The sequence below is a fragment of the Lissotriton helveticus genome, chromosome 7 (genome assembly GCF_964261635.1).
Source record: "Lissotriton helveticus chromosome 7, aLisHel1.1, whole genome shotgun sequence".
Classification (NCBI taxonomy): Eukaryota; Metazoa; Chordata; class Amphibia; order Caudata; family Salamandridae; genus Lissotriton; species Lissotriton helveticus.
In genome coordinates this window covers 1,085,955,648-1,085,972,570 of record NC_136068.1, presented here as the reverse complement: position 1 = coordinate 1,085,972,570, position 16,923 = coordinate 1,085,955,648, and the positions used below count along the sequence as shown (strand labels likewise).

The following is a 16,923-nucleotide window of genomic DNA, read 5'->3' as shown; positions in this document are numbered from 1 at the left end:
AACTCAGACATACTCTGGAGCGGTTAGAGGGTTTTCCCGCTCACCAGTTGCACCACATACACTTTTAAACCTAAACACACTTTGCGTCTACTCCAGGCAGAGCGCCCAGACACTTCTCTGAAAGCTAAATAACACTGTTGTAGCCAAGTTAATTACTAATGTCCCACCCTGTTCTTTCATCCGCCCTTTTCTTTTCGAATTAATATGGAAACAGTAAGTGGAAGGGTAGGGCTTATCAACATCGTTTGACACATTCATGAAAAGGGAAAAACGATTTTCAGAAGAGACTTCTAGGGAGTGAATGTGCACACTCACGACATGAGTAAGTAATGGGACAAGTAAGGAAGAATCAGAGTAATGAAGATTACTGGTAGGTAATCCGAGCATGACTTGAGCGATATCAGCAAGCCTTAATCACAATAAATAAAAATTCCATTATTCAGCAGAAGAGTACTACACAAATTAGTGGTCCAAATTGAGAGTCTGAAGGTGTAAGGTTCAGAATTAACATCAGGAAATAGCTATTGACAGAACGTATAACAAGGAACGCAGAGTTCCAACCAACCCACAGAGATGATGGTGAACAACTCTGACTACATTCACAAAGGCCAGTCACATATACTGGACGTACAGTGCAGGGTAACCAGAAGGACTATGCGCATGAATGATCTGTGAAACAAAAAGGTGTGGTAACACATGGGTAGACTATGTGGCCATCGTGGTCCTGATGTTTGCGAACGGTGATGCCTCTGCAAGGAAGCTCTCTAGTCCTGAAATAAGAAATAGGACAACAGAGACAACACAAGGAGACGAGTGGATGGCAAGCCCATCCGGAAATTTACTTTAATCAATTCATTTATTCACAAACCCTAGTTACCAAATTAAAAAAAGGAGATAGTACATCACAGATCAAAGGAAACTTTGTGCAAAGCTTTTTCAGCCTACAACACAAATTTGTGTACTTCAAGTCCCAGCCTTGGTAAACTTTGTACAAGCTGATTAATTATACATGATAAATATACTATCCTTCATTAAAATAATAATATTCAAGCAGCTGTGCTTTTGGTACTTGCAGTTGTGTCATGGATTCGTATGTTCGACATACACAAAGACCTGCACCATTCTATATTGAGTTCTGAAGGCAGTGGGAACAGACATATTGCACGTTAAGAATTCACCTACCCTATGTCCTACAAACAATATTTTCTAAGATTTCTAAATCGTGATAAAGAACTCCTCTTTGGCATACGTCATTTTGACAAGGCTGTGAAGCTGTACTTGGCAGAGTTTGGGCACACAAATTAAGCCTTGTGGCTCCAAGGGTCACCGTCCACACCCCCTCCCTCCTTGAAAAGCGTGGGGCACAAGAGGCAAAGTATAAAACTAAACATCTTTGTTTTTAAGGCTGGTCTATTTTTTGGGATTGACGAAATGACAAAAATACATAATTGTCCGTGAAATAGCTCAGCAAATGGAACACTGCAGTTCAGCAACGAGAATCCAAAAGCAACAGCATTGATTCCAGACCCCCTTAAAATGGTTCCTAGAACGGAGATCTCAGCAGATGGTTCTTTCTTTGACCTCTATGGAATTCAGGGTTGTTTTTATTTGAATGCTTCTTCGATTCACAAAGATTATAGCAAGGCACGGCTTGTGCTGTGGCCTTTCAAGTCTGAAACTGATTTCTGTACACTGCGAGGATCTGGCACTAGATCTTTCACAGTACTTTCTGTGATCGGCTTCGGCCAGAGCCGGGCACGTTCGAGGACCAGAATCCCATACGAATGGAAAGATGGTAACAGTACTACACACTACTCAGCCACAACAAGTATATAAAACGAAAAGGAGATTAGAGGACTTCCATGGGACTTTCAAAACTGCTTACCAACACACCTGCAAGATTATTGCTCGGATTCTCCATTCACTGGTTCCACCAGGAACAGTATTTCAGGACTAACATGAGCGACATGTCGCGTCTAGTGTCTATTCCTATACATCATACTTCCAAATTGGAAGCAAGAAAGTCAGAAGTTTGATGCCACTGCAGTTTGCATTTTTGTACTGAAAGTCGAGAGGATAGCCGAAGAGAAAGTAGTCAAAAATTAACATTTCCAGTGGATCCTCCATTTCAGTTAGGTTGCCTTGGAATTGGCACCTGAAGTTCAGATGGTCAGTAATGGCTTTAGTAAGACAAGTTAGTTCAGTAGAAGTCTACAAAACTGCCACGTGGACATATATTCACTACTGCTTTGACTTAGATAATCAAGTTTGATGATTGGCGGAGCAGTTCTGCCAGACCTTTTTTTTTTAAATCAGACTGCATTTTTCTTTCCAAGTTTTGCAAGCACTTAGGGTTATGCCAATGGAAAGAAGTTAAATAGGCAAAGCATTTTGAAGGTCCGTTACAGTGAATATCCAATGGAGATCGTCATACCCAAAAGCCACATCCTGTCCATCCATACTATAGTAAGGAGGTGCCGTCCTTCATCTCCTCAAAACCCCCAATATTCTGGCTTAAAATAGGAACAATTGAGTTTTAGCAGCTATGCAGGAATTCCTCAATAAACCGTGTGGCTCAGGGAGAACAGATATAAAGAGAGAGAAGCTATGAATAGACACTGCTTTTGCTAATTTTAAAATGGTGGATGTGGGGAAAATTAAGGAGAATGCAATCTGTGCCTGGGAGCTGGAGGGGATGGTCACACTTTCCTAGCAGACTGTTGCACCCGAGAGGGTAACCTTTTCTGCTTATAACATGCTACATAACAAATGTACTCCTCAGTGGATATCCACATCAAATATTATTAAGCAAATGTAAACAGTATTAGAATTGGAGTCTTTCTTTACAGGTTGTACTTTCCTCTATTCAAACAGTTTACTACCATGGTCATAAACACTCTTAAATATATTACACATGTGCGCTTACCACACGTCCTCATCTTCCTCTAAATAAACCCTCCATCGACGACTTACATTGGTCTTGTGTCGTATTCCTCGTGCTTCAGTTCACTTGTTCAATCATTATACTTATCTGAGATCCAGCACCTACTAACAACATATGCTGACAGATGCAGCTGGTAAAACTATACAAGCTCACAGAGTGCGCTCTTTGGCACCACTAACATCACTATCAGTGAAAGTAGAAGCAGAGAAGACTAATCCTGAACCATGAAAGAATCACAAATATAGAATTTTGTCAGCAAAAGCGGTATTAGGGCATAGTCTGATAATGACCTCAGCTTTGGGTTTGCATAAATGATTTTGCCGAACCATTTCAAAGGGAAGCAAGTCAATAGGATAAACTGGGATGGGCTACAACAGGTTGAACCAGTCCAATTTAAAAATCCGTTCAGTTTAGAAGTACCTCTAGGAGGACTCCTACTCATAAATATAGTACTAAGTGAACGTATATACAAACAGCCGAAGGAGTCGGAAGTCCTCACAGTGCAAGGAATTCTACAGAGAGACATGCTCCATGATCTGGTCTAGTCTTCAGACAGACAGAGTTGGTTTAATATAAACCAAAGCTGCTTATCAACAAATCACTATCTGCAAAACAAGCACAAGACAGTAAAGAATCGCTGAAGCAATGCTGCTGTGAAACAGCTGATAATGCAAGCTCCACTCAACTGGCTTCAATGAGTAATCCTGTGTAGAGGTGCAATGTCCATATAAATAGAGGTACTCCGCTGTGAATTTGTGATACAGAGTTCAAGGGTCACACAATGCATGTTGCCTCTGTATCTTGAGTTGTCTCTCATCTAACACAAAGCCCTTAAGCGAAGAATCACTGCTTTTCCATTCAAGCTCCACCCAAATTCGGAGTTTCTGTGAAGAGAATCAGAACTGGCACTCTGAATTGGATACAATGCACACAGCAGCAGGGAAGCGCCCCACACAGTTCACAGGTTTTGAGAATGAGTCTTTCCGATTGCTTGACATCATGACAATGCACATGGCTTCAGTGGAACAGGCTTGAGTCAGATGTAGATTGGTTTGGCGATCCATACCACATGCAGTGCAGAGTGCTGTGGAGAAGCAACACCTTTCAGGCCAAGCTCAGTTTCTGAATCAACAGATCAGGGGAGCCGACCGGTCATGGGTCGTCGTTGGCTTTAGCTTAACTTCAGCAAATGGATTTCTGTGGAAAGATAAAGTACAGAAGATTATCATTAGGTCTAAATATGTGTAACAGGGACGTTGGGAAGACAAAGAGAGGCTGACCCACGAACACAGTAATGCAAGGAAAAACATCAATAAAGTAGTGAGTTGAATTTCTCTATGTAGCATACTGAGCAGGTTAAATTCTAGTGCTGGGTACAGAAAGTCAGATCACTATTAAAAACACTGCAATCCTGCAGAACGAAACAGAAATTGCAGTAGGACACCAATGCAGCTATTAAGTAGCCCTACAACATTTATCATTTGGAGTGGATCCCTGTGTTCCTGGAATGTCTTGGTTAATTTGTTAAAAACATAACTTACTAATTGCTTTCTCCACCTCGAATGGTGCCACAAGTTGCACAGAGATAGAAAGGTATTCACACTGCCTACCTCGAGGAGAAGCTACTCAGAAAGGTACTTGTTTTGTGCCAATGGACACACATACTCACACCACCTTTCCCTGACATCTCCAGAATGGCTCCCTGTCAACACCTAATGTTGCCATTCGGGAGCTCTGCCTCACCTACTCATCCACACCAAAGGGCCTGTAGGACTCAATAACAAAATAAAACATTATAAGTGTGGAAGCTTCCTGCAGTCATTTCACCAAAACATGTTTCATGACCCAAAGAAGCATAGTGTGCAGACGAACATTTTGTCTGAAAGGGGTCGTGGCTGAAATTCTTTCGTTCATATACACTAGCCTGTCAATATGGTGAGGGGGGGGGGGGGGGCAGCTTGTTGGACCATGCCACTGGTAGATAACAATGACAACCCAGCAGAGTTTGTGTCATATTACAAGTATGAGTCCCGAATCACAGGCTCTACATATATCTAACTCCCTAGAAGATGTCGCGTTGGTTTGGTTCGATAATGGCCATCAACAGTTTCTGAGTCACTCGATATCGGTGGAAGAAACAGGGGCTCTCATTACTGAATTACTATTATAAAAGCCTTGCCAAAGTAATTGCAACCAGGCTGTCCCAATTACTCGACAAGATAGTTTTCTCGATGCAGGCCGGCTTTGTACCGCACTGATCTGCTTCTATTAATCTTTGAACGGTGTTGGTTGCGCTGCATCTACTTAAACTGGGGCTCGAGGCAGCAGCGCTACTATTAAATGCTGAGAAAGCATTTGACTCCCTGGAGTAGTTCTTCCTTGTGGAGGCACTCAGGCGTGTTGGCATCCTAAAAGGATTACATGCCCTTACCCTGCTTTTTTTTTTATTAACCCCACTCTCAGGGTCACAGTGAATGGTCTCTTACCAGAGCCATTTCAAATACACAGGGCACCCGGCAATGATGCTTACTATCCCCTCTATTATTCATATTATCTATGGATCCCTTGGCCCGTCACCTCCGGCACTGACACCTGCACAGGGGGTTGTCCTTTTGCTCTGCTAAACTCTTATTATCATTTCATGTAGATGACATTCTACTTTTGATAGGCATCCAGCCATTAATGTATTCCCACTGATTAGAGAAATTATTAGATTTGATAGGCATTCTAGCGTCATCATTAACTGGGAAATAACTGATATATGCCCACTAACAGACAACGCAAGACCCGACCTTCTAGAGAACCCGGCTAGGTGGGGTCATGGATTGAGTCAAATACTTGGGAATTATCCTACACAGAGAGGTGGAATGCATTATTCATTTAAATTATGGCTCAGCTATTGATACTTCAAAACATCAATTTGACACCTTGGTTAAGCTTCCAATATCCGTGGCGGGCACAGTAGGATGGTTAAAAATGGTGTATTTACTATACTCTTGTATTAATTTCAAAATATCCCTATCCCCCTTAACAAGAACTTCTGTCATACACATAAGTCCCTGTTAAATTTATTTGGGCTGGGGTGATGCTCGGATAGCTTGGTACACACGGACCCTCCTGTACGAGCGTGGGGACCTTAAGGTCCCCGATTCTGAATTATTCTATTATGTCACGCAATGTCACTATGTTACCCATTGGTACCATCTGAACGTACGCCTTCCCCACCCTACACTTGAAAAAGAATAGGTTGATGGTGCTACAGAAGTCAATACTCCCTCAGAGACAACCTAGGCCCCAAACGGTTGCTGCGACGAACTGGGCTTGGAGAGCATGAGACCACATTTTATTTTCCTCAGTAATGACTCTTTCAAACAACTCCCTATTGGCACTTACCCTAGAAAGGGCCGTATAGACAACCCTACATAAGAAGGGCATATTTGAGCTAGGACACTTACATCTGGAGGTGCGATCTCTTACACTAACAATTCTAGGCCTGTGCAAACCCTACAGCCCTAGATATTTTTATATTTGCAAGACTCTATACCCCAGTTTTGGAAAAGATCAAGCTGAACCAACACATTTTTCCCCACTAACACAACTGATAACCTCCTTCGATACAACAAGATGGGTACATGATCATATGCAGCTTTACTGTGAGAAAACTACTATCTTAAAGTCATAGCGGTAGATCCCTTAGGTGGGCCTACTGATCCTGATCAGTCAAGTGCTAAATTGTTAGAAAAAGGAGTGCCAGAACCAGCCCAAGACCTACTGAGAGCCACGGAAATAGCAGACACACTGGACAACTGATCCATGGCGGACAATGACTTGTTGGACAAGGAAAACATTGAATAAAAGTGCAGTTGAGCTAAAGTGTAGTACCAAGCCATGCAAGGTCATATCCACTCTTACACAGGCATGGCCACGAAGCACTGTGAGCATTCCCAGAAGTGGCTTTTGAAGTCTATGCCCAGCAACCCCTTCTTCCTAGAAGCCACCTCCCATGATACGCTTATCTGCTTTCGGCAGGACAGGTATCACAGCATTGATGCTGATCAGTTGGGGCCCGAGGCTCATCCACATGTGCTATGATCATGTATCCGCACAGAGTAAAGACCGAAGTGGCTAGGCAGTATAAGTTCCCAAAACAGTGGCAGGGATCTAAGATTCTGAACAGGCCTTCATAGTGATGATCCGAACACAATGTCTCCTGCAGGCCCTTACCCAAGGGGAAGAAGAAGGTTCTTTCAGGCATCGAATAAAAGATGGTAAAATGGGTAACATAGGGAAGAACGTGAACTTGACCTTCACTGGTACGTCTAATCGTGAGATCACAATTGACGGCACTTCTAGGGGATCAGAAAACCTAAACTCGGATTAACTGAAACAACAATACAAATTGTTCTATGCCTTGGTACCAATAACCACACACAGCAGCTGGCATATGAACTTAATTATCGAGGTCTTGTGGCGCCTAACAAAGTCTACCAGTCTCTTCACAACATCATGTGTACTGAAAAATACTGTGACCACTACGGACTGCAACACTGAATCGCTGGGCCAGCAAGGAGAACATGCTTGAACGTCCATTAAACTGCGAAATGGTACGAGAAAAATTCACAATCCAGAAGGTCTGACAAATGCACATTACAGTCCAAAGACTTCGCCTGTGAACTGCCTCCCTGTAAACAGAAGTACTAAGACAACCCACCAGACCTGCACGAAAAGATACTTCAACTCTTCCTTTCTCAAATACACCCTCCATGCATATCTTAAAGCCAAAAAGCAGCCTAAACAAGTCAATTCATTTAGATGTTCAAGATAATTTGGAGTCAAAGGACCAGAACTTAGAGCTTTGACAGTTAGCCAGTACAAACACGTAAATAGAGCATGTATGTATCTGGATACTGAACTACTTAATGACGATCCCAATGCCTAAACGCCCCAAAATGCAACCCGGTGTCTTTCTTGATTACAGACATTTTGGCGACAAGGCTCAGTTGGCAATTTACAACACCACTTTGGCTTAAGCTAGAGAACCTGCGCCGTCTCAAGAAAAGCATAAAATTGCCCAGACGTCTGCTTTTTGGGGAATGAGGCCAACTTGAGTTCCGCAGAAAATAGGTTGACGTTCTCTTCTCGCCAGGACAATAGACATACATGAAAACCCCTTCTATAAAAAGCTTACATTTTTAATGAATTACAAAACACTTTTCCAGCAGATATGAAACACATGGCAATCGGTTTCAGGCTGAAAAAGTGGGATCACAGCCCTCGGTCCTCCAAGCCTTACATTACTTACCTGTCAAGCAGAGAGTAACCATCATGATGCTCATGCTCTAGATCACTCATAGCGCATACTGGCCTCGAGATCCTACTTTTTGGAATAAATTCTTCACCAACAGGAAGCCTTCCAATCTCATGAGCTCAGTGTATGACAAAAGAATCACAAGTAAGCCCTTAAAAAGAAGGATGCGGATGGAAATACTCCAAGCACATACGATTGAAAAACCTGCTCTCAAACATCAACAGGACCACCTCAAATTAAGAAAATGACTGAGGATCATCCTGTTCAGACAATCCTGTTCTGAAAATACCCCAATCACGTGGACTCCCGGCTTGAGTTAATGCAATTTCCAGGCAGTAGATCTGCTTAATCCTTAATGACTGGATCACTGAGTCTGCTGTCAACTTTGGAATATTACAAACTGTATGAAACGTTGAACTCTTACACAAACTATGACATGCACTCTTCAAGGTGCTGTGAATGCTCTTGCGGCCTTTCCACCACCTAATTTCACCCTCCATTGTTTCTCTTTCCCCACAGACACTGAAGCAGCATGTTAGAAGCAGGTAGCACCTTACAAATCACCAATAAATAATTTATGGTACTCTGAGGACCAAGTAGTATTCAAACCAACAGTGGCTTTCAGCTTCCCTAAAAAATAACTGCTGAATGTGGTTTCAACCAGCTGAGTGAGAAGGCCTCATGTAGAGCACGATGTGGCGCCTGAGGACAGAGCAGTCATTCATATTGAGGCTATTGCCAACTCTTGTTCAAAGAGTTATTACATTCTCTGTATAAAGACGACTACACGGCCCGAAGCCTATATATATCAGTGAAGATAGAGATATAGCAAATCTAACTAGGTTTAAGTATGACTTAACACCAAAGTGAAAGGTACTATGCTAAGCAGCACCGGGCCTTAATGAGCAACTGGCTCCAGGCACTTTTTTCCCTTCCTTGCATCTGTGGCATACTGGTATATAGTTAATTGTTCAACGATGCACTGTTGGCCACATCTAGATTTTGTTGCACTGCCTTTAGTCCAGTTCGGTTACAGACAAGAGGTAGGCATAGGAATAATCTTGAATTCAACCTCAATAACTTTTTTATGCACTTCATCTATGTAGGGGAGAATTACTGTACACCACACAGAACATAAGTCAACAAGACAGTGGTGATGCACACAAGGGACCCGAACAGAGCACGATGGAACCACAGAGGAAAAACGCAAGACAAGATGAAAAATCACTTACCAATAGCCTCTCTGATGGCACCAATGGTAGGTTCCGCACTGCAGTGCTCATTGTGCCCCTTCATCTCATTCTGCAGGATAATTTGCATGAAGTTCCATTTCACCTGCCTTCCACCTTGGCTGGCTGTGATTGGTCCTTGTACATTTAGCCGAAGAGGGTCCCACACCCTGTCAGTGTATCGTTTTTCTTGTTTTAGGACGTCCTTTCATTGGTGTCATCTCTAAAAATGTTTTCTACGAGTGTTATACATACACGCCTGTTCAAGGCTCGAATGCACAAGAACGACGAAATCGGATTGTGTAAAATAAAGATGTACAGGAAAAGAAAAATATCCCTAAGGAGGCTATTTAGGGGTATTCAAATATAGGGAATATTGCGACAAACTAACACTTGATGTTCACTAGAAGTGAAGCATATCGATTTGGAGTTAATGTCTCATACCCAGAGCAAAAGTGATACTGTAGAGACTACAGCGAAATCACATAATGTGAGATTTGCATTAAAGGATGCTGCACATATGAACAAGTTGATTGGGGAAAAACTGCTTCATCCATTAGCCATCAGTCATGGTTTATGCTTGTGTGCTGTGCAGGTTTAAGTACTATTCTCGCCACTAGGCTGCAATACTCCCTGGAGCGTAAAGAAGGGAGAACTCTAACTTTTCTTACCCCAGTCTTTTCACTTGCATAAAAATCTCCAGAGTTTTCTCAGTTTAAACAAGTAACAGTGAGGTATGCTGCTGGTATGGCTCATCCACCCTGAAAGGAGTCATCTATTAAGATCAGCCACCAAGCTGGAACAGACATTTACCAATCCCATTCCAAACACTATGCAAGGAATAACAAAATATGGAGAAGAAATTGAGAATCATAAGGACACTGCACATTTGCAAATGATTTTTGTAATTTACTGGAAACTCTAGAGTTCGAGGAATGCTCTAATGGGATGCTAGTATTCCATAATACTTGCACCCTCATAAAAAAATTTTTTTTGCATAACCTGCCATTGCCTGACAAGGTAATAGCTTCATTTTTGTGCAAACAGTAGGGTGGAAAATTACAGTTTCACGTTTTTCAGCAAAGTGCACTACTGAATAGGCCATGATTAGAGAAGTACAACAAAAGTTCTCTACTAAGTGTTCTACCAGGTATGCAGCACATTACGTCATATAAAGTCTGGGGAAAAAGCTGGCGTGATTTACTAGTACAGTAGGAATCCTAGCTCATTTTGGGTACGTAAACCTAAAAGTAATTCACTGTAGATCGTTCATCTATTCAGTTAACACCTGATTTAAACCAACTGAAAATGGAGGAACGTAGAATATAATATCAGGAAGCCGTGGTCTGAAGAGGATAAATTACTCTAACGCGTACTCAAATGTTATGTAAAAAAACGACATTGCTAGCTAAAAAGTGACATTGCACTAGCAAGATCACAGATGTAACCAAGAATAGTCGAGAAAGATTTAGGATCTATAAATATTTATCTGACAGGCAGAAATAATATAATTTTTATAAGCATTTTTCACCAACATTTCCAAATGGAGAGACAAGCACCAGATAATAAACATAGCAAGAGAAAATTGAAACAATTATATTCCGGAAATATAGGGAAGTGTACTCCCAAGGCAAAAGTAAACACCATCTTATTCACGAATTGAAGCCGCCCAGTCAACCTGCATACGAACCAGGAAAGAAGAATTTCATTACTCAACAGGATTAAGATATTCTGAAGAGCAATAATTTTGCCAGGGGTTCCAAATCTTTCTTTGCTTTTAATGACATGTAGTATATCACTTTAAGATCTGTGTAGGTATATCACTTTAAGATCTCTGTATTGAGTGGAACACTGAGTATGTTCCAGAATTGTTTATATGTGTATGTGCATTCTTAGAGAGCTGTTATTAGAGAAGCTTTGTGTCCTGATAGCTGTATGACCTATTCCTCTGTGCTGGGGTATGTAATAAAGAACCTAACTACAAGGATCTACTGGTGTACTTTTCATTGCTACACTGATTTGGCGACGAGGACCAGGATCCCTCAGTGCAAGCTTCATAAGGAATTTAAATGAACTTTGTATTTTCTACAAAAGAACGAATTACTGGGAAAATTCAAGAAATTCCACTGGCTTATTCAACTCTACATGGAAGAAAAATACTCCTGACATCCTCCTATCAGTGAGTTGTTCTTTATTCTGACTTTTAATACTGCTATCTATTTCGATATTACCTCGTTTAAAAGCAGCCAAAATTAAGGAGCGGGCAGTCTTTTAGCAATCTCCTTTATCTTTAAATTTAATGCGGGTGACAAATGCGATCCAGCTTTGTTTATTTCCAAGTTTCCGTGAACTCAAGTGTTAGCCAGCATTGTGGGAGCGCTTAGTTTACCTTCAAAATTTGAGCCGGGAGCGGACTGAATCAGAAGCGTGGAGCGCGAGCTTGCTGCCATCGTTACAGCGTGTTTCCCTTCAAACAACCGGCGCGCGTGTAAGAACCGGCGCGCGTTGTTGTCTTCACCAGATATTCAACTTATTGACGTCACAGGTCACGCAGGAGGCACGCAACGTGTCGGCCATTTTTAATCATTTTTTTTTTCTTCTTTATTCAGTGCGAACAACAGGAAATCGAGCAGTTAACCTGTACTTCTAAAAGCTTATAATTTATCGTTCTAACTCACGATACAACAGCAATTTTAAGGAATTAACCTGTGCTTTCCCAGACTTCATCGTTCTTATACAGTAAGATTACAAGTTATTATTATGCATTTGTTCTTGTGTTAAAAAAAAAGAAATGGATGGAGAGTCAAGAACAGCTTCCACAAGAATTATGACAGCTTCTTCTTCACAGAGTAACATGAGTATTACCTTGAGTGATCCAAAAGAATTTTTAGTTAATCTAGGTGAACCTAATATCAAATGGTTGGATTGGAAAGAATATTTTTTAAATTATATTGCCACTCTAGAGGATAATGGCAGTATTATGTCTCCAGAAAAAAAAAATGTAATGCATTGTTTAGGACCTGAAGGTCTCAGAGTATATTTACAGATGCAAAAGATTGAAAGAAGTGGAGACCTGGATGTGTTTAAGTGTGCTATAGCTGATCTTGATGACCATTATTCCCCATTGTATGTGTCGCAGTTTCTAGACGCGCCTTCTATAAGCGTAAACAAAATACAAATGAGACCATTGAGGATTATATCTCTGTTCTAAAGAATTTTGCCATCAAGTGCAAGTTTGGACCCCTGCATGATGATATGTTTAGGGAACAAGTTGTGATGTGTAGTAAGAATAAGAATGTCCAAGACAAATTGTGGATAGAAGGGGATGCATGTCTCAAAGACATTATCACGTTAGTTAAAAAAGCAGAACTTTCAGATAGATGTGCCAAAGCAGTCTCTTCTTCCAATGAGCCAGTAACTGTTAATAAGATCAATGACACAAGGAGAGACAAGAATACTAATGTGAGACAAAATTATCAAAATTGGAAACCACACCAAAATTCCAGTTTCAAGAAAGAAGATAACTCAACTCAATTTTTTGCTTGTTACAGATGTGGTAGCACATCACATACTGCCAGGTTTGATAAATGCATTGCTAAGTATTCAAAGTGTGCGGTTTGTGGCTTAATTGGTCATTTCACTAAACAATGTAGAAGAACATTTCAAAAGAAAACAAGAGTAGCTTGTGTAACTAATGATGACTCTGACTTATCAGATAATGATGAGGATTATCATGATGAGGAGTTCGATCCTTCAAGCAACAAAGCGAGACAAGTAGTTGTAAATATTACTGGTGATGATAGCAACAAACCTTTATGTATAGTCTCCTTTGGTGGTATAGATCTACAAGTAGCAGCGGATTCTGGATCTCCGTTTACTAGGATACCCAAATCTAATTGGGATAAGAAATTTATAAGGGAAATTGGGCCGCAACTTCAACCTACAGATGTAATTCCTGCTAGTTTCACTGGACAAAAAATTGAAATGTTAGGATTTAGATCCTTAATGTTTGAATTTAAAGGTAGAAGAGCTGTATGTAAACTGTATGTAGCTAAAGATGGACCACCTGTTTTGGGTTGGAAGGATCAACGCTCACCTGACATAATTCTTAATCCTAATAGCCCAGAACAGGTGTTAGTCATGTGTGAATCTGAAAGCACAAAGAATTGGGTTTCGAAAGAATTTCCAGAAGTCTTCAATGGAAGTATTGGGAATCTCCAAAGCTTTTCACACAAAATTAGACTAAAACCTAGCGCTATTCCAAAGGAACATAAGGTTCGTCACATTCCACTCATCATTCGTGATGAAGTAAAGAGAGAGATTGATAAATTGTTAGATGCTGGAATAATTGAACCTGTAGAGGCGTCTGATTGGATTTCTCCGATCGTTATCGCAAGATGCCCAAATGGCAAAATCCGCATGTGCATAGATTTAAGTTATTTGAATGATAATATAATTGTTATTCGCTTTCCTCTTCCTAGGATCGATGAGATGCTTACCTTAACCAAAGGGGCTAAATGGTTTTCAACTATCGATTTGTCTTGTGCATATCATCAAATTTCCTTGCAGCCTATGAGTAAACACCTTACTTCCTTTTGCACTCCTTTTGGGTGTTTTCAATTTTGCCGCATGCCGTTTGGGTTAGCGTCCCCTGCGGCTGTTTTTCAAAGGCTTATGCATGAGTTATTTGGTGATATGCAAGGCGTGGTATTTTTTCAGGACGACATTCTTATTCTTCTTATTATACATTCTTATTATTCTTATAAGCCGTATGTCATTACCGCTAATTGAGTTAGATAAAAATCAGTGGAATGATTTTTCTATTGCACATATTTCTTTCGATAAAACTCAAGGTAGTTTTACGCAAGAAGAATGGCTAGAAGCAGAAAACAATGACCAAGTTTTACTCGTTTTGAAACAATTGATTGTCAACGGTTGGAATGGCATGGACAAGAAAATCATCAATGATGATTTAAGAGGTTTTTGGGAAGTTCGAGATGAACCAATATGTTAGTTGTACGAGGTGATAGAATCATTCCACCTAAGGACTTAAGAAACTTCGCATTAAACAACTTTATTGGTGGCCTAAGATGGATGTAGAGGTGGAAAGATGTGCGAGATCATGTGTACAGTGTGAAGTCTCTGATAAAACCTTTAAAACTGTCAATCCACCATTAGCTACTCCCGATTGTCCTAAATTTTCTTGGGAGGTTGTAGCTATTGATTTTATGGGTCCTGTCACTTGGCAAGATGGAGTTCAGAAGTACATCCTAGTCTTAATTGACACATTTTCAAGATGGTTAGAGATCAGTGTAGTAAATGTGATTAATACTAAAACTGTCATTACTTTTCTAGATGAGATTTTCTTAAGGGAAGGCTTTCCTAAGTATATATTATCAGACAATGGTGTGCAATTTAAATCCATGGAGATGAAAAACTATTTATTAGCTTCAGGTATACAACAAAGGTTTACTGCTCTTTAACATCCTAGCGGGAAAGGTATTGTGGAAAGAGCCAACCGTAGTATTAAGGGAGTATTGCAGTTGGCAAATAAGGGTAACTTATCATGGGATGTTGAATTGAAGAAATTGCTGTGGGCTTATAGGAGTACCATTCATGGCTCAACAAATCAAAGTCCCTTTTCATTAATGAGAGGTAGAATTCCACATTCTAAGATCAACCCGGGTTGGATGGATAAAAGTGGCATGACTAATTGTGATTTAACTAAAGTTAGAAAGAGCATATGGATTCACAGACAAAGAATAAAATCTATTATGATTCCAAACATGGAACTAAATAGGCCAGTTTATGCAAAGGTCAATGGGTTCGAGTTAAGAGTGCCAGGAAGACCACTAAAGGTGAGAGTAAGTACAGTGGACCCAGAATGGTTGTTAAAGTTATGAACAATACTGCCTTATTACAAAATGGTGAGGTATGGCATTTTAGTAATCTTGCACCTGTATCCCGTGGGGATGTTCAAAGTAATAAAGATAAAGAGATGTGCAAAAATTCGTCATCTTGGTGGTGGGACATTACAGTAGATGAGTCTCAGGATGGTGATATCTCTTGTGATAATTCACCTTCTGGTGTTGACATTCATGAGGGTGTTCCTATATCTGGGGATAGTTCTCAGGTTAAGGAAGGTTCACAAGTGTCATCGGATGTACCTAATTTTGGGCCTAATGAATCTGTCATCAAAACTTCAAGTGGAAGAATTGTTAAAAAACCTAAAGGTTTGAAGTTGTTTGATTGTACTTAATATTATTATTTTTGTGTTTTTTTTGTTTGTTTGTTTGTTTTCTTTTTAAGTAGGGGGATTGTGTAGTATATCACTTTAAGATCTGTGTAGGTATATCACTGTAAGATCTCTGTATTGTGTGGAACATTGAGTATGTTCCAGAATTGTTTATATGTGTATGTGCATTCTTAGAGAGCTGTTATTAGAGAAGCTTTGTGTCCTAATAGCTGTATGACCTATTCCTCTGTGCTGGGGGGTTTAATAAAGAACCTAACTACAAGGATCTATTGGTGTACTTTTCATTGCTACATGACACTCTATGGCTTCATATAAGGGCTTCTCAGGGAACATGCATCTGTTCATTCCTCGAAAACATCCATTCAAAGTAGGGGGGCCTACTTCTCTCCACTACTCAGCTGCGTCTCGCTGAGCAAACACCAATCCCACGATGTACCAGAACTTTAATATAATGCCTGACCTCTAAGATATGCAACAAAACCAGGTTTAGAGTGACCAGTACTGGGAGTCTGAGAACTTTTAACACATTTTGATTGACTTCTACAAAATATCTGGCTGACCTGGAAACCCTACTTAGTATGATGAAAGGAGACTTCCTTAAAATGGCCCACAAGTTTAACACGGGAGACTCTCTACCCATTTTACACAATTATTATTAAGCTTATTAAACCCAATGCAGGTATTTACACTAGATCAAATTACAGCGGGCCAAATTAGGCAACACTTTTGGGGCTATAGGGGCATCATGCCAATCTTCATAGGAGGCAACCTCTTGAAATATTATAATTAACCATTCTCAGGAACTGTGCGACTTTCTGGCTTTTTTGTTTTTAATCAGAAGTGATTAGAGATATCTGCAATAAGAAGTTTAAACGAAATAGATACCTCTGCAAATTTGTTGCTGCTTCTCATGAATTTTCCAACTCTGCATTACTACTTGGCAATTACATCACTGACCGAGTCAGAGCGAGAACATCTTCTTGCACCGATTTAGACATCAAGCCTCAAATCCATTTAAAAAATAATACTGATGTGTTGTCCTGGACATGGTTAATAATGCCTTTTTTACTGAGCCAAATACACATTTGTTATGTGTAGCTGTCAGAGAGCTTCTCGTTTATTTCAGTTTCTGAATATAATTCACTGCTAAGACATCACAATACCTGATAGCAAAACTGGTGACCCA

The 16,923-nt window shown here is 40.4% G+C and overlaps 1 protein-coding gene across 4 annotated transcripts in view; it reads right to left on the bottom strand.

The window, feature by feature from the left end:
- Positions 1 to 806: 806 nt before the first annotated feature.
- BAIAP2 (BAR/IMD domain containing adaptor protein 2) overlaps positions 807 to 16,923 on the bottom strand; it is a 494,598-nt gene continuing 478,481 nt past the window's right edge. For 2 of the 4 annotated variants that reach the window (XR_013598763.1, XR_013598762.1), the window contains 2 exons: positions 1,010 to 4,141; positions 807 to 975 (listed from right to left, as the gene is read on the bottom strand). Coding sequence is in view for 1 of the 4 variants with exons in the window: in XM_078654129.1 (XP_078510255.1) it covers positions 4,072 to 4,141 (70 nt within the window). In the remaining 3 variants the exon portion in view is untranslated. Of the gene's footprint in view, positions 4,142 to 16,923 lie in introns of all 4 variants that reach the window. The other 2 variants (XM_078654131.1, XM_078654129.1) reach the window with 1 other exon arrangement.